The following is a 24069-nucleotide window of genomic DNA, read 5'->3' on the forward strand; positions in this document are numbered from 1 at the left end:
GCCCTCGCCACCCGCGCCGGGGTGGTCGGGTGAATGTCCTGGGGCTTTGGCTGGACGGAGAGGCGGCGGAGGGCGTGGACCGCGCTTGCAGTTTCCTCTCCCAGCGCCTCGGGGGCGTTTTCCAGCGAATAAACTTGCGGCCGCCACGTGTGGCATCTTTCCAAGGGAGCCGGCTCGGAGCGGCCGGCGCGCCCGTCGGGGGGATCACGCCGGGCGCGGGGCGCGGGCGGCGGCGAGCGGCGGCGGCGGCGGCGGCGGCGGCAGCAGCAGCGCGGCGGAGCCCGGGGCCGTGGATGCTGCGTGCGGAGGCGCTGCCGGTTACGTAAAGATGAGGGGCTGAGGTCGCCTCGCGCTCCTGCGAGTCGGAAGCGCCCCGCGCCCCCGCCCCCTTGGCCGCCGCGCCGCGCCGCGCTCGTCGTCCGAGGCCAGGGCAGGGCGAGCCGAACCTCCGCAGCCACCGCCAAGTTCGGCCGCGCCGCCGGGGCTGCTGTCGCCCGCACCATGTCCGCGGCCGCCTACATGGACTTCGTGGCTGCCCAGTGTCTGGTTTCTATTTCGAACCGCGCTGCGGTGCCGGAGCATGGGGGCGCTCCGGACGCCGAGCGACTGCGACTCCCTGAGCGCGAGGTGACCAAGGAGCACGGCGACCCGGGGGACACCTGGAAGGATTACTGCACGCTGGTCACCATCGCCAAGAGCTTGTTGGACCTGAACAAGTACCGACCCATCCAGACCCCCTCGGTGTGCAGCGACAGTCTGGAGAGTCCGGATGAGGATATGGGATCCGACAGCGACGTGACCACCGAATCTGGGTCGAGTCCTTCTCACAGCCCGGAGGAGAGACAGGATCCTGGCAGCGCGCCCAGCCCGCTCTCCCTCCTCCACCCTGGAGTGGCTGCGAAGGGGAAACACGCCTCCGAAAAGAGGCACAAGTGCCCCTACAGTGGCTGTGGGAAAGTCTATGGAAAATCCTCCCATCTCAAAGCCCATTACAGAGTGCATACAGGTTAGCGGCGTCTCCCTCTCCCACCGAGCTCTGGGGTTAGTTAACCTTTGGCCGGGCAGTCTTTCCGGGCGTTAAGGACACCACGCTCGGCCTCAAGGGTGCCCACATTTTGGATAAGATGCTGTTTAACGCTTTAAAGGTTGGAGCCGCGTAGAGACGGAAAAGCTCCCTCTCTCCGTAATCGTCTCCAGTCTCTAGAAGCCATGGAGAGCCTTAACCTGGCGGGCAGAGTGAGTGCGGAGTGCCAGCCCCTGTGCGTGGCTCGGAGGGGAGTGGTGCCGCCCCTCCCGGCCCGCCCCGCCCCCAGGACTCCCGCACCCCGCGGCCGACCGTGGGGCCACCCCACCTGGGCAGGCGCTGGCACCGGGGAGGTCAAATGGCGTATCTTTTATTTGATTCTCTTAAGGGATTGCAGCGAAATGCCCAGAACCTGGGGAGAAGCGGCACGCTTTACGTGGAACCTTTTAGGGATGACTAAGGACTCATTTAGCTGTATGCTTGCCACTTTTCGGGGCTTGCCGAGGTGGTTTTAAATTTGGCCAAGAGTCCCCAGGGTGGTTTAAAATAACACGGCTTCAGGCGGCAGAGGAGTCTGATCCAGTGATGGCTGGTGGGTTAACTTCAGGACTAGTTAGCCTTTTTAATGACATTGGGTAGCTGATTCCCACCCCCCCACCCCCCAACCCCCATGATTCGTGGCACCCTCTCTACCCTGAATAGTTAGGGGGCAGGTGTGGTCCTTGCCTGAGGTCAAGGCTCGGTAGAGAACCTGGGCCTGGAGACCTGGAAGGCTCTCTCCCCAGAGAGACCGAAAAGGCAGGGGCCCGGCTGAAGGAATGTGGCCAGGAAGACATATGCAGAATAAAACGGGCTTTGGAGGCGTACAGAGACCTTGGTCAGCCAATTCTGCTGATTCTGTTTAACATAACTCAGAAAAAGTTGGAAAGGGTTGGGCCGTGCTATCCCACCATCTTTAGTAACGTTCTTCTGCCGATGCTATTCTGATAAGGAAGCACAGGACTTGATCTTTTCTTGGATCCTCTGTTCCTTCAACCCTCTGACGCGATCTTGAAGAGGCTGTTGGAGTTACTTAGCCAAGTATTGTCATCTGGGGGTGTCCTTGTAGGTACTTTTAAGACGAGGCCCTGGGCCTGTGGTTTTAAAATGATCATGGGTTGGTTTTTGATTTGGTTTTGCTTTTGAAAAGCAAAGCCACGTAACTGTGTTTCGGATTTTATTTCCTTTGGACGGTGCTTCTTGTCGAGGTGGCTGCTGGCACGGGCGTGCAACAGAGTTTCCTGCGTGATTCATGTCCCAAGAGGTTGTTTGGGGTTGTCATCTAAAGCTGCCCTCAAACAGCAGACTTGGAAGTCTGTATGTGTAAGGCTGTCGGAAGGCAGATGTACGCCCGGATTGGGGGATGTGACCTTTCGTGTGACTCCCCCGGGGTGAGGCAGGGGTATATTAACTGGAGGGTGTTACTCACCAGCAGCTGTTGGGCGGGCCTGGCCTTGTCAGCCATGTTCCCGGAGCTCAGACACCCACTGCCACCTTGAGCAAAGGCACGCTCTCCTTCAGGGAGCTGCCCGGTCAGGAGGCTGGGCTGGGGAGGCCTTGCAGGGTTTCTGTGGCAGCTACCTGAGCCTTGCTGTCTTAGAAAAAAAGATTCCTGGAGTTCTGAACCATTCAGCTGAGTGATTTTTCTCGGGCATTTTCAGAAATGGCTGCTTATGGGTGTGTGCATTCGTGCTGATCTCTAATTTTCCATAAGGCAAGGCAGCTCAGCTGTTCCAGGAGAACCTTTTACACAGTCAGGAGTGGAAGACCGAGTGAAATGTTAATCCCATTCTAAATGCTGCAGTCGGTCTCTTGAAACTAGTGATCGGATGAGAGCAGGTGTCTTGTTTAGGTTTGGAGACTCTGGAACACCAGGGCAAGGTTGAACAAAAACCTCAGCGTCTGTAAATATGGTGGGCAGCACCCTCCTGCTGAAGAAGGTGTGTGTCAAGGATCCTCTTTAAATAAGAGACTTACAGGTCTGATACATTTGGAAGTTGCAGTTTCAGCTTCAAGTTAGATTGCGTTGGGGTGGGGGGAAATGAGGTAATGTTGTTGTTGTTGTTTTGCTTTTTGCTGGTATTAAATCCAGAAGGTGGACCTGAGCTAGCCCTTGGAACGTTTGCATTTGGTGAAGATTTTAACAGCTAAAATTCCAGCCACACCCCCCTGCTCAGTGTGGCCCAATGAGAGTCCTTCCTGCTGCGTGGTCGCCTCCTAGAGCCTCCTACAGCTCCCACTTCCATGGACGCAGTGGCCTTAGAAGTTGAGTCATTTAAACAAAATTGCCTTTAAGCCAGTGCAGCCACTGCTGTCCTTTCCGAAGAGAAAAGGACGATTTTGAGTTTGGTTCTCCTATGTCGTCTTGTTTCCCAGGTGGGGGAAACTTCAGCGAGTTCCTTCAATTCCAAGCTGGCAAACTAGAGGCTTGCCGCTGGGTTTGCTTCGCAAATCCGTTTGGCCTGGCCAACACAGAGTTAATAGAAAAATGTAATTAGTCACCAGCATCTGAAAATCAGAAGATTCGGCCCAAATCCAGAGTTCTGGCTTCTCTGGAAAAATCGATCAGTCGGGCAGTACGGGGCCTGAATCCCTATCCAGCAACAATTGGCTTGAACTGATCATTTTTTGCAGGGCAGTGTCCTTTATTTTAGTCATTTGCATCATCTTTGCTGGCATGTAAGTTTACTACCCACCCCTTTGAACCTCAGTTTCTTAATCCACTGGATAGGCTGTTACCACTGGTCTCCTCATAGGCTCTTATGCAAAGATTAAATAACGTAGACAAAGCAACTAGCTTAGGGTGCCACAAACAGAAAACCTCAAGAAATCCTGAATCTGAGAGTTTGTGTGTAATAGAGAGGGATTCCTCCAAATTAGGAACCCGGATGAACTTTTTTTGAAGTAGTACATCGGTTTACATTTTATAATACTGTGCTCAATTTGCTTTCCTCCAGCCCCTGGGTCAGAGACTCTTTTCCAGTAATGTGCTTCTAACCTTTAAGCAGCAGATCCATGGTTTAATTTCAAAAATGCCACAAATACATTCCTTCTCATTTCCAGACTTTTGGGACACTTTCGAGGGTATTTTTGGTAACGTTACAGCTTAACAATTAGACCCATTAGAGTGCTTTGCCTGATAACACATGCAATATATATATATATATATATATATATATATATATATATATTTTTTTTTTTTTTTTAATGCAAGCAATTTAAAGTTAATCCTGTCACGCCCCCCCTGCAGACCCACACCCCCATCACTGCCATCACCTACAAACACACACACACACACACACACACACACACAGAAGTCCCCTCACAGCCCGCACATCTACAGCCATACAGTCCTCCCCCACCTCAGAGCATATACCCCAAACGGGCTCCACAAATACCCACTCACACCGCAGGCCTCTGCCACATCCCCGTCTCTTCCACCCATCATGAACACTAAAAAAAAAGAAAAAAGTTTATCCTGTTTCGTGACTTTGTGGTCACCTTGCATAGTTATGTATATATGGGGGGGGGGGTAAGTTTGGAGGAAGGAAACAAGGACATCCGAATTCCAGATCGAAGTCTTCAGGACCAGCTGGTGTAGATGAGGCTGACATCCCAGGGACAGAGACCTGAGGCTTTGCTCCCAGGCTAAGTGCCATTTTACTTTCTTTTCAGAAGGACTCGAGTCAGCTCTCCCTCAGTGGCGACATGGGTTGAGCTTGAGGACACTGGGTATATCCTTCCAGTTCTACGGAAAACGTTTTAAAAACAACATTTGTTTTTTTTTAATAGAGCAGAAGGACATTTGTGTAAAATCAAGGAGACAGAGAGTTGCAAAACCCCCAAAAGAGCGATTGCTTCTGTTTCTCCCTCTCCTGCTTGCATATTTCCCTGGGATACCTGAGAAAATCGGGCAGGGGGGATCTGAAGGACCCTCGCCGTGGAAGGTCTCCTCCAACCCTGGAAACGGATTTTCTGGGCTCTTTAGGAATGTCCGTTCAGCCACGAAGTTCTCTAGGTTTAAAATTTTGCTAACACAGGTGCCAGGCCTGGCTTGAGCCTCTTGTACTCATCTCCTTTAATTATCAGAAAAAGCTTTCGAGTGAACCCTTCGGTTTAGGACAGCCTTGTCCCATCAGAGGTGGGTAAAAGGACCCATTCCATTCCCCGGGAGGCAGGGGCTCAGGGACAGGGCAAGGTCTCGCTTTGGCCGCAGACCCCAGACTGGGGGCCTCAGGGCACAAGTGTCCTTGGGGCAGGCTCCTCATTTGCCCGTGTCCAGTCTCTGCCACTTCCGAAGCAGAAGGGAGGCCCTGCGTGTGGTCCCTGAGGACACATTCTCTGCCCTGTTCTTCTCTCCATAGGGCTCCCCAAGTGATGTGGATTGTTGTATTTCATAGCCTGACACGCTTCATCCAAAATAGATTTACAGCTTAGCCCGAGTGGGGCTTGCTTGCACAGGTAATTGTTTTTCTACCCCCCACCCCCATTTTCTTTCCCCTAAGGAGACGTTAGACATTTTTTCCCTATAATCGGCCTCCCTCCCATGACATGTCAGTGCCACGGGAAGACTGCAGGCCTGTGTGTGTCCTGAACTCTTTTAAAAGGCCACAAACCACTGTGATAGCTAAGACTTTCCTCACCTGCCAAAGATCTGATTTTTGCCCCCTTGGGGCCATATGCACCCCACTCCCCAGTGAGACAGTCTAGACACCACCTCATGCATCCTGTCAGGAAAAAAAAAATGACAATCTACATGGGAGAAGAAGGCTAGCTCCAGCTCTAGAAGATGTGAGGTTTCTAAGGATCTCGAGGAGGGACTCCTAAAGGCATTGCTTCTGGGCTTCAGACAAGAGGCTGAAACCCCCTCGATTCCAAGGACTCATGGCCCAGGTGGCCGCCGGAGCCCCAGCCCGCTGGGGATTGAGGCCTTTCGGGGAACCCAACTTCTCTTTGTTGCCAGGCCCCAAGGTAGGACCCGGGGTTCCTCATCCTCACCTCCCCTGTACTCACAGAAATAAAGCAGAGTTGACTTAGAAAAGCTTTGGCTGCCGGCAAGGTTATTGTCTCACAACAGAAAATACACACGGAGTAGAATTATAGGATGAAAAGATTTTCCCCCTCTTTTCCCCCAGGAACTTTGAAGAGTGGTGAGGACAGGGGAAGGGACAAGTAGGGCCTGGGGTGGGGGAGGAGGTCTCTGGACAAATGCAGAGCTGTTTTGATGGCAACACCCCATTACCTTCAGATGTAAAGATGTAACCTGAGGGAAATGAGTTCTTGGATTCTGAACACAAGGGTCAGATTTACATTCTTGTCTCAATTGTTGACGTTTATCCCAAGAGCGAGTCATTCTGTGGGAAATTCCCAGCTCGAACTTCCCAGGGAGAACTATCATATGACCTATTGGGAAAGCGGCTGACAATGGTCTTCCTTGAGAAGTTCGTTGGGAAGAAAAGTGGGCAGATGGGTTCCAGTATTCACTCTTCCAGGAGCCCCTGAGAGCACATGGCGTGCGCCGGTTAGAGTCGGCCTTCTAGGCCATCAGGGTGATTTCTGAATGCCTTATGGTCACTGGCATTCTTTTTTTTTTTTAAAGATTTTTGTATTTATTTATTTGACAGACAGATCACAAGTAAGGAGAGAGGCAGGCAGAGAGAGAGGAAGGGAAGCAGGCTCCCTGCTGAGCAGAGAGCCCGATGTGGGGCTCGATCCCAGAACCCTGGGATCATGACCTGAGCCAAAGGCAGAGGCTTTACCCCACTGAGCCACTCAGGCACACCGGTCACGGGCATGGTTGATTTAAACAAACAAGATAAAACCAGCTTCGTCATTTTCGTTAGTCTTGACTTCCAGATTTGGGGGGTTGTTTTTTCCCTCCCCTTGGCTGTTCTCAGGCTTGGAGAAAAAGCTTGCAGGCCTCCCCCACGTCCGACCCTCCCACCTTCTCCTAATGTTTCTCCAGCAAGCCCCACGCCCACTGAAGAACGTAAATTAGTACCTCGTAATTGGTACAAAGGCACTTTCTGTTTCTATGCAACACACGCAAAAAGGAGGGGCGACGGGAAAGGAAAAAAAAAACCCCACAGATGGTTAAAAGGAAAGAAATGGGATCCTTTGCAGTGGTTTCTGAGCGGTCCTGTCTCTGGCTGCGCCCCACTTTTTGTTGGGAAGCTAGTCACAGGCCTAGGTCTAGGTCAAAGTCCTTTGGTGGCAGCAGCTGTCAGTATCAAAAGAAAATTTGGAGCTTGAAAGTGACCTTGAGGGGTCATCACACCCATCCTTTTGCCTGTAGAGGAGGGTCTGGCCACCCTCTTAGGCACGGGGATTGTTCTTTGGACGCACGTTCTCTTGGAGGGTTCCGAGGCTGGCCTGCTGCCCTGACAGCCATGTGACTTTGGGCCCAGAGCCCGGGCTCCGGGGGCCCGGGTTTCCTCAGCAACACAAGAGGGCGCCCCGGACTCTGAAGGGCTGTCAAAGACCTGCTAAAGGCCTGGGCAAGGCCGACCTAGAGACCTTCCCTCATGGTGAATTCTTTGCAATTCTTTGATCTGAATTCTCCCCCGCCCCGCCACGGTCTCCCGAAAATTCCAACCCTCGGTTAACATTTTTTAAACCCGGTTTAAAGAGCGGCTTCGCATTAACCAAATTAACCAAGCGAAAGGACAAGAGGTAGTGTCAGCCCTGGGACCTCTGCCCTCTTATTATGGGAACTGCACACTGGGAACCAGCCCGAGGCCAAGCGTCAGTGAGATTTCCTTCTCCACCCTTCCTGGAGCCCTCCTGAAACTTTAATACCTTTTTGGTGCATTAAGGCCAGTAGTAAACATTTGTCTTACCCTGGCCTCAAGCAGTCCCCTCAGGAAATAATAGGACTCACATTATTATGCACAGAGCATGCCTTTCCCACTAAGGGAGTGAGGGGTCCCCATTTTTTATGCCTGGGTTCCTGCGAGGCATTCATTTCCATTGGTGCTCCAAGCCCATGTTTGCAAAGGTGCACCCACAGGCTTCACTTGGAATCTGGGTGCATTGTGAGCTATGTTAGCCTCTGGAATCCTGAGCCGCGAATGAACATCCGGAAATGAAATCCAAGGGTTCTAGAGCTGCAAGAAACAGCTAGCTCTCTGGCTAAGCCCAGGGCCCCTGGGTGTTCGATATTTTTCTTTCTTTTTTATTTTTTTTTTAAATAAAACTGAGAATGATCACAAATTTGAACAGGAGAACGGAATTCATCCCTGATTGAGCCTTTTTAAAAAGCGAGGGCATTATTTACATAGATGAAAATAAAGAGAGGGGAGCTTAAGCCATGCAAAATTAATGACAAGGATTTGAAATGCAGGCAGCAGTATTTTGTATCAAACAAAGTGGGAACATTTTTCCAAGGCAAGTCTCTGTCATTTTGGAAGTGAGTGCCTCCCAGAGTCGACTGGAACCAAAGAGGGAACCGGTGAGGCAGGCAACGGACAGAAGCTTTGCAGACACTTCAGAACCGGAATGAATTTTATAGATCGTCTTGGTTCAAAGGGAGGGAAAAGGAGGTTTCCCCATCTCTCCCTCCCAGGGGCCCAGCTTTGATGAGGTAGAGGCAGTGAGAAGAGTGTGTGGTAGGGAGGCCAGCCCACTCTAAGGACCTCGAACGCAGGCATCTCCAGGACAGGCCTTTGCTTCAGTAGAGAGACCAGTCAGAGGGCTTTGGGGCCCTCAGACCTGTGCTCGAGTCCTGCCTCTGCCACTCTCATATGGTACAAACTCTCTGAGCCTCAGTGTTCCCATCTGTAAAATGGAGTTCAGTGATTCAACTGATGTTGTTCCGAGACTAATTCAGATAAGGTGTTTAGAGCATATTGGACAGTGTCCCCATACACCAAGAATTATAATTAAAAATAATTTACAGGTATTTCCCAGAAGGCCTTGAGGATCCTAGAATTTGTGTTTGCAATTCCGGAGCAGTCCAGCAACAGCTCATTCGTTGAAAGAATATTTATTTATTGAGTGACTGTTACAGGCATAGAGCTGTTTTAGATGTTGAAAGCAGGAACTGTGAACATTGTGAATAATAGTAATAATGGAAAATTATGAATATTAATAGTAATAATAGAAACAGCAATAACATTCAGCATTTTTTATGTGCCAGCTTCTAAGCCAAATGGTTTACATACACTGTGACACTGAAACTCATGGAAGCCCTATGAGATAGGAAAGTACTCTTGTTTTATAGGAGGAATTAGACTTGGTGTCCGTTATCTTAGTCCAGGTTGTTACTCTGGAATTTTCCTCGTATGTTTCTAACTACCTGGAATTACGCATGAATTTTTGTTGGCCTGGACCCGGTGGGGTTCACCAGTGGAAAGAGATCCTGCCTTGCATGCCTCTCCTGGACTTGGCCCCAAGGTCCTCAGCTGTTTACTCTTGTGTTCTAACTCTGGCGCGTGGCTGGTTTTGATGAACCTTGGTTAAGAATATCTACAGAGATCTTGGACTCTGACCAAACCTATCCTATATTTTCCAAGAGCTATTCAGAACCTGCTTCCTTCCCGTTGAAAAGACACCCGTTCTGGGCCCACAGCTGTATTAGTCAGGGCTCTCGGTCTAGACTCTCTGAGTCTAGACTAGGACCAGCTCCTTAAAAAAATAGAACTTTATTGGTTCAAATTACCCACACATCAGGGTAGCTCTGGTTTCTGGTATCTCTGGATTCGGGGACTCGGTGTCTGGCTCTCTCCCTGGCTCAGCTCTGCTGTCCTGTGCTTTGGCTTCATTCGTGGGCAGGCTGTCTCTGGAGGGTGGTAAGGTAGCCGCCGGTGGTAGCACTTTCCCAGCCTGCCAATTCAGCAAGGAGAGGAAGTTCTCCTTTCCCAGTGATCCCAGCAAAATCTTGGGCTTCAGTCTTCATAACTGAGCTAGAATTCTGCACCTGTCCCTGAACTCAGTCACAGTGGCATGGCTAGGTCACATCGAACCTCTGGGCTTGGGGTTTGGGGTCCCCTCTCCTGCCCAAGAATTACATAGACTCAGAGTGGGGAAGGGATAGTTTCGACAAGGAAATTCAAGGCATGCTATTTGTGACCCCAAAGAAGCAATGGATGCCCGACAGGCAAAGCCAGCAGATACCCCCTCCATCTGCCCACGTAGAACTATAGACAGGATTTTCCAAAAAGCAGCGGTTTGACAAAATTAGAGACAGATCCGTATGACAGCATTTCCCCCCCCTCTCCTTTGAAGAGAAAGGACTCAGAGCTATCTCTGGAGTTCATCCTTAAAGATAGACCGCCACTGCATATACTAAATGGTCTTGGCAGAAGATAGATTATTTCAACACGCATTTCTTGTGTTCAGGCTCATACTTCATGCCGCTTCCGTGGACGTTCTAGAAGCCTCTCGTGGAATAAGGTTAACAGCAGTGTGATAAGCTGCCCCATTCACGTTTTCTTAATTCCGGTTGTCTACCCATTTTAATGCCCAGAGAAATGAATTGTGTCCACAGGAATGTTTGTCACCTGGCTGTGAACAGATAAAGGCCTCAAATTCACAAAGATGGGCTGTTTGTACGACAATTCCCGTTGGGGTTCCCGAGTCAATCCATCATGCGCCGTGCCCGACACCACCCTACTAAATAGTGAGGCAAAGATTAGCTCTTAAAAATAACTCACAAAAAAACACATAAACATGACTTAAATTTCTGTGCTGCCATAATTCTACGGTGGTTTTGTACCTCTGCCGTTTTAACGGCAGTAAGCAGAATGACAGCCGAACAGCCGGCTTTTCCTCGGTCATGTTACAAATCATCCCCGTGGCCAGCCACGAAATGTTTGTCTAGGGAGCATTATCTGTTGCAAGCGGGGGTTCCCGGTGTGAAGAAACAGGGGCTCTGTCCCTCCAGCCTGAGTCATCTCGATGTCCTGCTGGCTTTCACGTGGCGAAGCTCTGCCCAGGGAATGCCAGCCCCAGGAGGGCTGGTGGGGGGCTGCTTGCGGAAGGTCGGACAGCTCAGTCCTGCCAAGCTTTGTGGTCCTTGGTGACAAACACCAGGCCATAGGAACCCGTAGCTCAGCCCATTAAAGCTTGAAAAACGATTTGATGGTGGCCCCTGTGGCATGTGGTCATCACAGCCTTACTGTGGGGCCAGCGGCGTACAGAGGTTGAGCCCAGAGGGAAAAGGCTGGCCGCATGTGCTGGAAAAGCATCACCAGTCCCTCTGAGCCACCGCGAGGGCCCCTGCCTGGCTGGCAGGTAGAGCAGGCATTTTTCTAACCAGACAGCAGTCTTGTCTCCTGGGCTTTTATCTTTTGCCCATTGCTTGATCCGAGCCGAAGTCGTTAGTCCTGGATCGCGGTTGCTTGAGACTGGGAGCTGTGGATGCTACGTATGATTAGACCTAAGTGCGCAAATGGAAAGGGAATCCTTGTATTTGCGATGGAAGCCAGACGTCTCATTGGCGCTTGTAAAGCCACTGTGTGCATCGGGCACGAATTTCCCAATCACAAGCCCGAGGTGTGCAAAGATGTCACTCCGTAACCAGAGCTGGGTTGTTGAGTGCTGGCGCATGTTCTCCCCTAACCCCTGCCCTCACCCCCACCATTTTGGGCTGTTGATGCAGAAATGTCATCTTGACTCCTATGAGGGTCTCTCTGTCACTTCTATTGAATTGCATTCTTTTTTGGGTAAATGTTTGCAAAAATCAGCATTCTCTCTCCCTCTTCCTTTGCCTTTCTTTCTCCTGGGAGTGAGCTAGTATTTGGGAAGCAAGAAGTCCCCCTCTTTTCTTTCTGACATCATGGGAGGGCCGTGGATCTTGCATACTATGCTCTGACCTTGATGGTCCTCTGTGGGGTGTCGTGTGCCAGCTTAGGTCTCGGTCCTCATGCACTGACCTCCTCTGCTCGAAAGGGCCTCTGGAGAGTGGCAGATCCTTGTGCTCTGTGACTCGGGATGCCAGGGACATTCTCCCAGCTGTGTGGTCCTGGGCTCAGGACCCACCCTACATTTGGAAGGGTGAGGCTAGGAGGCATGCACCGAGACCCTTCTCTTGGCGTGGCTGCCCAACTCCAGCAGTTGCGTGCCCCGCCCCGGGAAAGAGGGGACTTCCCCAGAGCGGCTGGTGCACGCTCTAGGCCCGATGACAGTGGCCCCTCCCTAGGACTGCCCACACCTATTATTAATAGGAGAGAGAATACAGGACCTTTCTTAGGAACCATCAACACCTGTTCTGTAAACTCAGCCCCTCCAGCCTCTCTATAGCTCAGGTGTCAGTAGGAAGCACCGGTCCAGTCAAGAGACTTGAAACTATACATGCCCTCCCGAAGTCAGCCCGTCTGGGGAGAAGAACCCAGGAGTAAGAGAATGGGAGAAGCCCGTGGTAGGAGGCCCGTTCTCCAGTGAGTTAGAGCCTTTGCTCTTCTTTCACATCTAATCTTGTCTTGTGCTCCGAGTTGAAGGAGGTGTTTGAAAACCGGTTCTCATCCTGGCATACCCTTGGACAAGCCCTCTGCCCTCTGAGTTGGCTTTATCTGTCAGGTTTGACAGGTTTGAATCTGATGGTTCTCAAAGTCATCCAAAATGCAAAGATCCAAAGAATCTATGTTCTCAGGATGGTTTTGCCATTAAACATTTATATCCTGCTCAGTGTTTAGTGGGTTCATTTATTATTTCTCTTTCCCACAAACAACTGGGCAGAAGCCATATAGTCTGGGATGGGCAGGAAGACCATGGGCATGGGAGTCAGTTAATCTGAGCCCAGACCTAGCTGTGTGCTTGGGAGTGGAGGTAAGGTCACTGCACCTCCGCCAGCTCCGGTGGGGCCGTATGACTGAGACATGAGGACATTTCTCTTGCTAGGTTGAGAACCCAGAGTCAAGAATCTGGTGTCCACCGTCTCTCCTTCTGAGGCCCCAGCGCACGAATGAACTCCCAGATCCGTTGAGGTTGGGGACACACACACAATATTCAGACAGGCTTGCTTCCTAGACACCAACATCAAGCGTCCCATGATAGATGTTACAGACACACCCCCCACTTCCCAGCTCAGAACCTAAAGAATGGAGCGGGTTGCTTTCCACAGATAAACACAGGGGCCAGGAAGTAAAATCACACATTCAAGCTCTAAAATGACTCTGTTATATCAACCAGTGGAATATAAAAAGAAACCAGATCACAAGCGGGATTCAGAAAGGGGCCAAGAGCAAATGACAGGATAATGGAATGGCAGTAGATATGGGGCAGGACGATTCTTCCAGAGCCGATGAAGTGTGTTTATTTCTTCAGAGCCTCTGCCTGTGCAGGTCGCAATAATTCTGGCAAACGGGAGACTTCGGGTTTTTCTTCTGACTTTTGATTTCTTGATTTTTGAGGTCGTAGTTAATTGGAGCAACGTTTGCAGGGAAGTGTAGAATTGTCTGTTGCCTACCTCTTCTGTCAAGTGCATGGTCCTGCTGCATTTGAGGGTCAAGGACATGAAAAAGAATAAAGCAAAGGCTCACATTCTGTACCTGTAATAGCATCGCTCCCCAGTCGGAACGAGGATAGGTGATCGTGGACAAGGGGATGGGGGTCCCGAAGGCCTAGGGTCAGGGCAGGTCTGGACGGGTATGTGTCCCGCCAGCCTCATCTGCGAACGCTGTATGGGACCCTGGGGTTTGCACCCCTGCATACACTCACTCCCCGGCTTCCCAGCGAACGCACGCCTCAGGTGTTGCAGCCTTGTCATTACTATCCACGTAACTCTGAAGGGAGATTCCTGCCTGTCCTTGTGGGGCGATTTTTTCTCAATTACAGAAAAAGTTGGCGGGGGGAGTAGAGAAGGAGTGAGGAAACAGGTGAAGTGTCCTCTGAAAGTTTCTTACTTTCTAACAGTTTGAGAAGGAAACAGAATGATGCTCCTTTCTTTGGTCTTGGACACTGGAATGTTATTTCCCAGTAGAAAGTAAATACCTGACTTGCCCCCCATTCTCTGTGTAGAATATATTCTTGATCAATGATCAATCCATTCATGGAAAACTTTAAACTCAAATTCATCCGTTTCCTTTGTTTTGTGTAAGACTTTTTTCTAACTTTGTCTTATAAAAGAAACTTCTACTTAACTGTTTTTAAAAAATCAGAAAATACAACAGAAAGTGTTACTCTTAATCCCCCCGCCTGTAGACCTCTACTGTCCATATTATGTATATACTGTTCCAGGGTTTTCTCCCTCCGTAGATGCTGCTCTTACGTACGTATACAGCCGATCACACACTGCCCTTTTCAGGTAGTGGTGTCTTACTAACATTTCCCATTTCATTCTGTAACAGCCTAGTACCTTTGTAACAAATACACATTTTCCCACTGGATGGATGCACTACAATGTAGCAAACTGTTTCTCTATTGTTAAGTTGTTACCAAGTTTTAGCTCTTATGAACCAAGCAGGTATCCCTGTATACTATTGCGTTCCTCTCTAATTAATACCAGAAATAATTCCTAGATGAATGTATTGCCAGATAGCTCTAGATCAATTATAAGTCCATTTTTGCAGGAGTTGCCTGTTTCCTCATGCCTCCGCTAATGATGGGCTTATGTACAAACTTTTTTTTTTTTTTTTTTGGTAAGTAGGCACCATGCCCAGCATGGAGCCCAACACAGGACTTGAACTCATGACCTTGAGGTCAAAAGTCAGGTGCTTAACCAACTGAGCCACCCAGGTGCCCCATATGCACATACTTTTGAACATTTTTGCCTGCCTGATAAATATTTCATTGATGTCTTAATTGACCTGTTTTGATTACTTGTGAGATTAAATATATTTCCATTTATTTATTTATTGGCCATTAATATTTCTTATTTTGCAAATTACTTATTTGCATCTTTGTGCCATTTTATTAAATTGAGTTATTAATTTTGATTTGTAAGTGTACCTTTTGTATTGTCTTTTGTCTTATGCTGCAAATTCCTTTATTCACCTTTCTGACTCAAATTTTTTCACTTATGTATATTTTTACTATACAGAAGTTTAAAATTTGTTATGTATTTCACAACTACTCTTCCAATAGAATTTTGCCTTTGGTTTCATGTTTAGACAATCTCTCCCCACTCTAGGATTCTAAAAATAGTCACCTATACTTTCTCTCACCTCTGTGGTCTTATATTTTACATTTATGTATATAAATGTAAATTTATAGAATTTATTGAAGGGAACGGTATAAGGGAGGGATTGAGATTTGATCTTTTCAGATGTCTATACCATTTATTGAGTTAAACATTCATTTCATCACTAATTTGGAACATCCCATCCGTGTTGAGTCTTCGGTTTATTTTCAGACTTGACTCTGTTCCACTGAGTTGTCTTTTCCTGTGCTGGTCTCGCACTGTCTTAATTATTACAGCTTTAATCATACATTGTAATAACTGGTATCACTAGTGTTCACTTATTGTTGTTCTATTGTAAAATTTTCTTGGCAAGTGGAGTATACTTATTCTTCCAAACTCACTTTAGCATAATATTGTCAAGTTCAAGAAAAAAGAATTTCTAAGCTATGTGTTAATTTCATAGACGACTTTGTACAGCATTGTCATGTTCTACTGTTGAATCTTATCATCTGAGAGCATGGGAAGTGTTCCATTTGTTCATTTTCTTTTATATCAGGGTCTGATGATTTTCTTCATGCGGGTCCTGAACTTTTATCATTAGGCTCATCCGGACTGGCTGTGGTTAACATATAAGAAAACCACTGCTCTTTTGTATGTTTATACCGGAGAATGCATTTTTTAAATTTATATTAGTTTTTTTCGGTATTTCTCTTCGACTTTCCAAATAGAAAGTTGTATCAACTGCAAATAATCCTTCTAGCACCTTCCCCTTGTGATGATTTACTTCTTCCTTTGTTATCTAATGGCACTCACCAGCATTTCCTGAACAACATTAAGTAGCTATAGTGATGGGGGCAGTGTCCATTCATGCCTCCAGCCCGACTAATAGAATGCTGCCTTTATCTTCCTGCTGACCTTGCAGGGGAGGTGTTTTGGATCTATATTTTTCTACCCCGTTAAGGAATAATTCTTCTATTTTCCTAAAAGCTTTTATTAGGGCTGGATGTTGAATTTTGCCAAACACTATTTTGCATTTTTCGAGGGAAAATACATGTGGGGATGAGTGTATTAGTCGGTTTAAAGGGGGAATCCTATCAATGTGATTTCCTAATGTCAGGTTATCCTTTTTTCTCTGGAATCCTAGTTGCTTTTTTAATGATCAAAATGCACTATTTTCTCCTCAAGAAGCGGCCCTGATTTTGTCCATCTGCAAGAAGCCATGATTCCTAATTGGCATTTTTGGAGTTCCGTTCTGAAAAGGAGGCCTCACACCCTTAGATTTGTTTTACAAGAGGGAGTTCCCTTTGGTAGAAGCCATGGGAGGTTCATGAAGCGTGTATTTTTAACCTTCCTGCCTTGATTAAGGTCAGCCCCTTTTAGGCTCTTCCACGGAGCTGTGAAACAGACGGGGAGAAGAGCCAGGTGGGAAAGCAGGTGTGTTGAAGGCCTAGGCCTCCCGGACCCTGGGCCCATAGCTCACTGGCAGCCTTTCTGAACCCAAGGGAGCCTGGACCAAGTTGAGTGTAACCAGCTGGCACTCCCCACACTGTCCTCTTTCTTCTCTTGTACGGAGGACTCACCACTTGGCCTTGTCCACTGACCCCCAGGTAGAGTGGAGGCCCCTTCTGGAAAACAACGAGCTGTCCCTTCCTTTAGGCTAAGTTGGCAGGCGCGCATGCGCATAGCCAGCAGCCTCTACTCCTCTGGAACCCCTTGGAGGCCCAGGAGACCTCGGGAGGCCTGACCTTTGTCTGCAAAAAAGTGTTCTACACACCGGCTGCCCTACTGGATCAGTAGCTATTCTGATCCAGTTAATTTTCTACTCCAAGCCGAGCCTGTCACTGAGAGGTGCTTCGCTCGCGGCTGCAAGGGGAGGGAGCGGTGTGCAAATACTGAGAACGCAGAGCTTGTGCTGTGAGAGCTCTGCTCCCGGAGAGCAAGAGCTGACTGTGTCACTGCCTCTGGGTATGTTTTCCTGTAAAGGCCAGAAATAAAACACTAGTACATGCCTGTTCTTCCTGCCCCCCTCCCCTGGAGAACGGTAACGCTCTCACTAATACTAAGGACTAATTTAAAGATTCTTTAATTGGTAGTTGCTGTGCCCTGCGATTTGGTCGGTGTGAAGAAACTTAACTGTTCTTTTGTGAGCCTTAGCACTGAGCAGAATTCCAGGCCTGACTTGATTTCCCCTTGGCTGTAGGATGACGGGACAACAGCCACATCTTCTCCAAGACCTCTCTTTTCTTCCTCTGTCCCATGATCTCTGGTCCCATTCTCCTTTAAATTCTGTTCCTTCTCCGCATAGGATTTCTCCATTCCGTACTTTCTTAGGTGCAAAGCGTGTATCATTTTTTAGATGATACCTTATTATGTGTCTATTATTAGCGAACATTCGAAATGTATCCCAGAGTAGGTTGCAGAACCTTCATGGGTTAAAGAAGTGGGTGGTTTCAAAGGGCTACAAATCCTAGGTCCCCAAGAAGAACCCAGGCTTCCTGCACGCACACATTGTCTGGCTGGCACAATGCTTTGTAAAGTGTTGAATCCGAATGCCTTTGAGGGGACAAAGCCCTATCCAGCACAAGCCGTGAATGCACCTGGTGTTTCACCCATTTTCACCATGTGTCTGGCTCCTGAAGACATCTGGACTTGCAAACTCTGGTGTACAGCAGGTACAAGTTCAAGTCTTCAGGGTGAGATCATGGGTTGGCCAACTTTCTCCTTAACAAAGCTTTGTCGGCCGTCCAGTGTCTGCAGCCACTGTTTGACCCCGCTGTCGCAGTGAGAAAGCCACCATAGATAACCATACCCAAACAGACGAATGTGGCTGTGGTCCAATAAACTTGGGATATGGACATGGCAATTTGAATTTCATCAAACTTTCTCCTATCCCAGAATATTATTGTTCTTTTGATTTCCCCACCCTCCCCCCCTTCCAGCTGCTTTGGTAAAAAACCAAAGTAAAAATGGTGTTTATACCATTTTAACTCACAGACTTTACAGGTCAGATTTGGCCTGGGGGCTATAGCTTGCTAAACCCCTGGTTTAGATCACTGATCCAAAGCTCCTAATGTTTTCCCAAAGGATCCGAGAAAAATAAAGAATGATCCTGGAGATTCTACACTAGGAATTCACATCCAAGTGGATCTTTTTTTAAATGCTTAGAAACTGTAAGGTGGAATTATACGAGTTATATGAGTCTAACAAAGGCTGCTGTTGGCTCGGATTTGCTCTGGGCTCAGTAGGTGGCCCTCTCTGAAACGGATAAAGATGTTACGTCAAAGGCAGCATCTGGGTTAGAAGCAAGAGAATAATCACACGGGGACAGCCATGAGGGGCCATGAGGACAGTGTAGCCATAAGCTAGACTGAAGGTGAATTCAGTGGGGAGGGACCCTGATTACACTTGAAACATACATACATCACAAGCATAAATACTTAATAGTTCTGTACATACAGCCGATTCAAGCTTCATGACCATTTTCCATTGACTCTCTCTTCCATCAAGCCATCTTCCTAAAACAGAGGGAGAACCTTCTTTCTCTTTCCAATGCAGACTATAGCAGAGTGGTCTTCTGATCCATTTTTTCCACAGTGGACACAGATCTGTTCCAATAAATTAACCTCCTCTCATGACTCACTTGAAAGAAACATGTGCTAGTGAGTAAGCTAAACCACATTACCACTCCTCTAAGAAAAATCACTCTGACGAGTTTTTGTCCTAACAAGCACCAAGAAAACACCAAGCCTTTCCTTTCTGTCGCTTTTCTTACCACCAAATCACAAAGCAGGGGAGAGACGATTCCAGTACGGAGGGAGCGGGCACGGTGGTTTTGCTTGGCATGCTTTGGTTTGGTTTGGTTTTATAATTCATCGCTGTGTGAATTCTAACCCTTCATTATATTTTTTAACATAACATGTTTAAGAGAACATTTCTCCCATAAACCTTTCACGGGGATTCAGAGGACTTGGCTGTGTAACTCTGAAAGAGGCTGGAGTTGTCTTCCCCAGCGATCTGGGAACTTCTGAGTAGGTCTGTCATGTGAGCGACCCCAGCTATATGTACACACACACACACACACACACATGCTCACACACACACACGCTCACACACTTAGGAAGTAACTAAATGCTTGGCAGTATAAGCAGCACAAAAATCAGACCTGATGTGGTCCTCATCCCAGGGGGTTCAACCTTGTTGGGTTATGACACCCTGAATTCCACCTTTTTGTTCCAAGCTCTGAACCGGGTAGAATACTGTTGGATCCAGCAGAAATTGCAAAAGTGTGGTTTCCAACTCTGTGTTGTTGAGTTTTTCAGAGGGTTCAGTTTGAAGTACGGTTGCTTTTTGTTTTGTTTTGGGGGGTGTTGGCCCTCCTGGAGTCTCTGAGCATACTCATGCCTCCTGAACCCCAGCACCCGTCCACCTTGGGTAGGACTCGGCATTCATCGGTGTCCTGTTGCCTTGTGCTACTGTGGCTCTCCAGCCCCCGGCGAAGCAAGGGTTTACACCCCGCCCCACGTGTAACGAAGCTACTGGTACAGATTTGTTTTGCACATATCGGTTTCCCGTAAGAACAAGGAGATTGACCGGGGCGTGATGACCATTGCTCTGCTGAGAGAACAGCAAATAAAATCTTAGCCATGTGCGGACTGTCATCGAGATGACACAGGCTTGGTTTTGTTGTTGTTATTGGTATTTCTGCATCTCTGGCCCAGGGTAGGAGAAGCAGGAGGCAGGGGAAGGATGAATAATATTTGCATGACTCAGACGCACCGCACCGGGCAGCCCTCAGCCTTTTGAGTCTCTGGGTTCCGGGAAGGTGGGGACAGAAGTGAGAAAACATGCACTCCTCACACCTACCAAAGGAGTGTCTGGAGAGTTCTGCGGAAGGCAGGAGCCTGTGTGCCTAGGGTCTGTGAAGCTGCTGCTTTGGGCTGTGTTTGAATGAGGTGAGAAGTAGGCAGGCGGGCACACACAAAGAGGGCTGCACAAGGCCCTCTCATCTTAAACGGCTCATTCTGCCTTTCAGCTTGTGTGTGGGTCCCGCCAATGTGGCCACGGGCCCTCTCCTGCCACAGCAGGGGCCAGGAGGCCCCCCAAGGCTAACGTGATCACATGGGAGGGGGAAGCTTGGCTGCATTTTAATTAAGTGGGACATGGAGACAATATGGTGAATCTGAGGAAAGCCACCGCGAAGGAAGGGCTGCTGGAAACACCAGCAAGTGCTGAGCCTGTTTCCTCATCTGTGAAATGGGCCACCTCCAAGGGGCATCCTATGAGAAATCAGTGTGATTATGCATGTGAAGCCTTTAGCGCCTACTGTTTTAGAATAATGTTAATTCTTTGATGAGGAATAGGAAAGAAACTAGGGCCGCTTAGTCTGAACAGAGACTAGAGAAAGAAGAGCCGTCTTCAGATAGTTAAAGGATTATTACGCAGCAGAGGGAACAAATGTATTTTTTGTATAGGACAATATGACTTGGGGCGCCTGGCTGGCTATATCAGAAGAGGATGTGACTCTTTTTTTTTTTTTAAGATTTTATTTATTTATTTGACAGAGATCACAAGCAGGCAGAGAGAGGGGGGAAGCAGGCTCGCTGCTGAGCAGAGAGCCCGATGTAGGACTCGATCCCAGGACCCTGGGATCATGACCTGAGCCGAAGGCAGAGGCTTTAACCCACTAAGCCACCCTGAAGAGTGTATGACTCTTGATGTCAGTGTTGTGAGTTTGAGCCCCAAGTGGGGCATAGAGATTAATAATAATAAAACAATATGACTTAAAATATGGCCTTCACAGGGAAGCACATTCCAGGTCTCTAAAAGTATTTGTTACCAAGATGCTCAGGAAGAAGTAGGCTTTCTGGTCGGGTGCCGGCCTCCCTGTCCCCAGACTGGCCCTGACAGAGGCTCGGTGACCACAGCACTCAGGAGCTCCAGGGGAAACACCTGCTCTAGGGGAGATGTGGGTTAGGCTAGCGGCCTCAGCAAATGCAGGGAAGGGCTAAGGTTCCTGACTTTCTGGGAGAACCTGTGCGACCAGCCACCACGTGGAATAACCAGGCCCCTCCCCCAAATAATAGTAGTAATGATGATGATGATGATGATGTTAGCAGCCAAGGCGCTCAGGGGTCCCCTGGGTATAACACAGCAGGTTCCTTCGCGTGGAGAACATGATTCAGGGGAACGTCCTCAGGGTAGTTATTGGTCTGTTAGGTGTCCCTGGGGGGGTGGCTTAGGCGACAGCAATGTGTCTGTCGGTGTGGGAGGGTCCGCAGCGCTGCTTCCTTCCGAGGCCTCCGTCAGGGTCCTCTGCGCAGACTGTCCCCGCGTGCAGCCCCGTGCCTGGCCCCGGGGGTCAGGATGCCAGCCCGGCGACGGGGGCGGGGGGTGCTGGGGGGGGGGGGACCGTGTCGCGCGGGTCCCGGCGCTGCCTGCCGCCTTCCGCGACGTTGCTGTCTCACCCGCGTCCTGTCTCGACCCCCCTCCCGCCCGCAGGTGAGCGGCCCTTCCCCTGCACGTGGCCAGACTGCCTTAAAAAGTTCTCGCGCTCGGACGAGCTGACGCGCCACTACCGGACGCACACGGGCGAGAAGCAGTTCCGCTGCCCGCTGTGCGAGAAGCGCTTCATGAGGAGCGACCACCTCACCAAGCACGCGCGGCGCCACACCGAGTTCCACCCCAGTATGATCAAGCGCTCGAAAAAGGCGCTGGCCCACCCCTTGTGAGCCGCGGCGCGCGCCCGCCGGACCCAACCGCGCCGGCGCCCGGGGACACGGCTGGCCGCCAGGGGGCGCGCTGCGGGGCGCGCGGGGCCCTGCCCGCCGCCGCCCCCGCGCTCCCCGCCCCGCCGCGGTTTCTGAAAAGCACAGCGCAGCCCGCGACCCAAGCCCACCCTGGGGCCCCTCGCAGCGGCAGCTCGGAACCGTCTCTGACTGCTGGAGGGAAGGCGGATGCTTTGGTTTTGGTTTTTTTTCTTTTTTTTTCTCTCTCCTTTATTTTTTTTTGGGGGGGGTGGATGGGGGTGGGGGGAGGGGGGCAAGGCCAAGACGGGGCTGGGGGAGGGGGTGAACTTTTAAAGATTCAACACTGGTGTACATACGTCTGACCCGGTGAGCGGACCTGTGGCGTCGCACAGTGATTCTGGGCCCTTTGTGCTTGCTGTCTCAGAATTGTTTTCTTACCTTTTCGATGTAATGACGAGTGTGCTTCGGTTTCTTTAGCAAAACCACTCTCTTGAATCACGTTAACCTTTGAGATAAAAAAACACACAAAAACCAACAAAAAACACGCCATAGCACAGCTGTCTTTATGCAAGCAAGAGCACATCTACTCCAGCATGATCTGTCATCTAAAGACTTGAAAACAACAACAAAAAAAATTACTTATAGTCAATGGGTAAGCAGTCTGAATTTATACTAATCAAGACAAACCTCTAAAAGGTTACACTAAGTACGGAACTTTTAAACCTTGCTTTGTATGAATTGTACTTTTTGAACATAAGCTGCACTTTTATTTTCTAATGCAGAGGAGGAATAAGTTAAATATGTGCTTTAAGGATAGAAGCAGACATTCTGTTTGGAACCACGTTATAATCTGCTTTTTTTTTAATATACATATATATATAGTATACACGTTTCCCTATGAGATCATGGCAGAGATGGGAGGGCAGAATATATAGGACAGATGCTGAAGGAAAAGGAGGGTAGTATTTTTTTAAAAAAGCAAAAAGAACAAAGAGAATTTTAACTCTATTAACTTTTCCAAATTTTCCGATCCTTTTAGTTAACATCACTTTACTGTTCCAGTGCCACGAAGGGAGAGGGTTTTGACTCTGTTGGGTTTTATTGAACGGGTGCATAACAGTAACTTCTGAAACACCGATTTTGTGAAGAAAAAGAGGTGTGTTGGTCTCCTTCCCGTGTTCCTACAAACTCCCACTAACAGGTGCAAGAATTATGTAAAAAAGGAAGAGGAAGCTGACATGTGAAAAGAAAAATATATCCCCGTAAGTAGTGAGTCCCAAGGGAAAATACCATGATGATTATCCAAGGTGACTTCGAAATGGTCCCTTTTGGAGAACAGAGGCACACGAAATGCATGTGATTGAAGACACATCACTGTATCTTTGACATCAGAAGCCTCACCACTATGTATCTTGTATCCAGGTGTCTACAATGGCCTAAACCACTACATCCATAAAATGCCATTTACCTGAAAACTTAATTTTGGCCTTCACGTGGTCAGAAAAAACTGAACTGTTTTCATAGCAAAGAAACCTCAAGTACAGGGAGTCAGCAGTGACTGTGGGAGAAATGTTTACATTTTCTTTTGTCAGAAAGAATGCTTTCTGGCAATTTTATCTGCTATTTAACACAGGGAGCTACGGTGCACTCTCGTTTATACATGTGCTATAAGCTGTGTCGTGTAAACTTAGGGTGCCTCCCCGTCAGTGAACTCGTGATTTCATCCAACACATGCTCGTTGCCAGGTTCAGAACTGGTGTGGGCTCCTACAGCAGGCGTGGGGCACGGCTGACTCCGACTTCCAATACAATAGCCATCACTAGCACGGTGTTTTTCTTTTTTGTTTGTTTAACCAATGTAGTTGTATCAGTAGTTCTATAAAGAGAACTGCTTTTAACATTAGGGACTGGGAACAGTCCATTGAGATAAAAAGGAAAGTGTTTTCTCACGGGAAAACATGTCAGGAAAAATAAAGAACACTTTCTACCTCTGTTTCAGATTTTTGAAACGCTTATTTTAAACCAAATTTTAATTTCTGTGTCCAAAATAAGTTTTAAGGACATCTGTTCTTCCATACGAAATAGGTTAGGCTGTCTATTTCTTACTGAGCTCACGGAACGGTCCTGCTTGTGATCCTTTGCACGCTGCCTTTTAGTGAGTGAGGAGTTTGGGGCTGCCTAGCAACCCACCAACTTGGACAA

General features: G+C 48.6%; 1 protein-coding gene across 1 annotated transcript; it reads left to right on the forward strand.

Annotated features, from left to right (window-relative positions):
* Positions 1-240: 240 nt before the first annotated feature.
* On the forward strand, positions 241-22405 carry KLF9 (Kruppel like factor 9). The gene is made up of 2 exons (XM_032306458.1): positions 241-1006; positions 21621-22405. Exons 1-2 carry the CDS (start codon positions 502-504, stop codon positions 21848-21850), a joined length of 735 nt encoding a protein of 244 aa, XP_032162349.1. The 5' UTR covers positions 241-501; the 3' UTR covers positions 21851-22405.
* The last annotated feature ends 1664 nt before the right edge of the window (positions 22406-24069 follow it).

Source organism: Mustela erminea, chromosome 12, assembly GCF_009829155.1.
Source record: "Mustela erminea isolate mMusErm1 chromosome 12, mMusErm1.Pri, whole genome shotgun sequence".
Classification (NCBI taxonomy): Eukaryota; Metazoa; Chordata; class Mammalia; order Carnivora; family Mustelidae; genus Mustela; species Mustela erminea.

Excerpts from the sequence above, each read along its gene's own strand:
- KLF9 (XM_032306458.1), top strand. The coding sequence starts at position 502 with ATGTCCGCGGCCGCCTACATGGACTTCGTGGCTGCCCAGTGTCTGGTT. Across the intron at positions 1,007-21,620 it reads CCATTACAGAGTGCATACAG|GTGAGCGGCCCTTCCCCTGC; the intron begins GTTAGCGGCGTC and ends TCCCGCCCGCAG.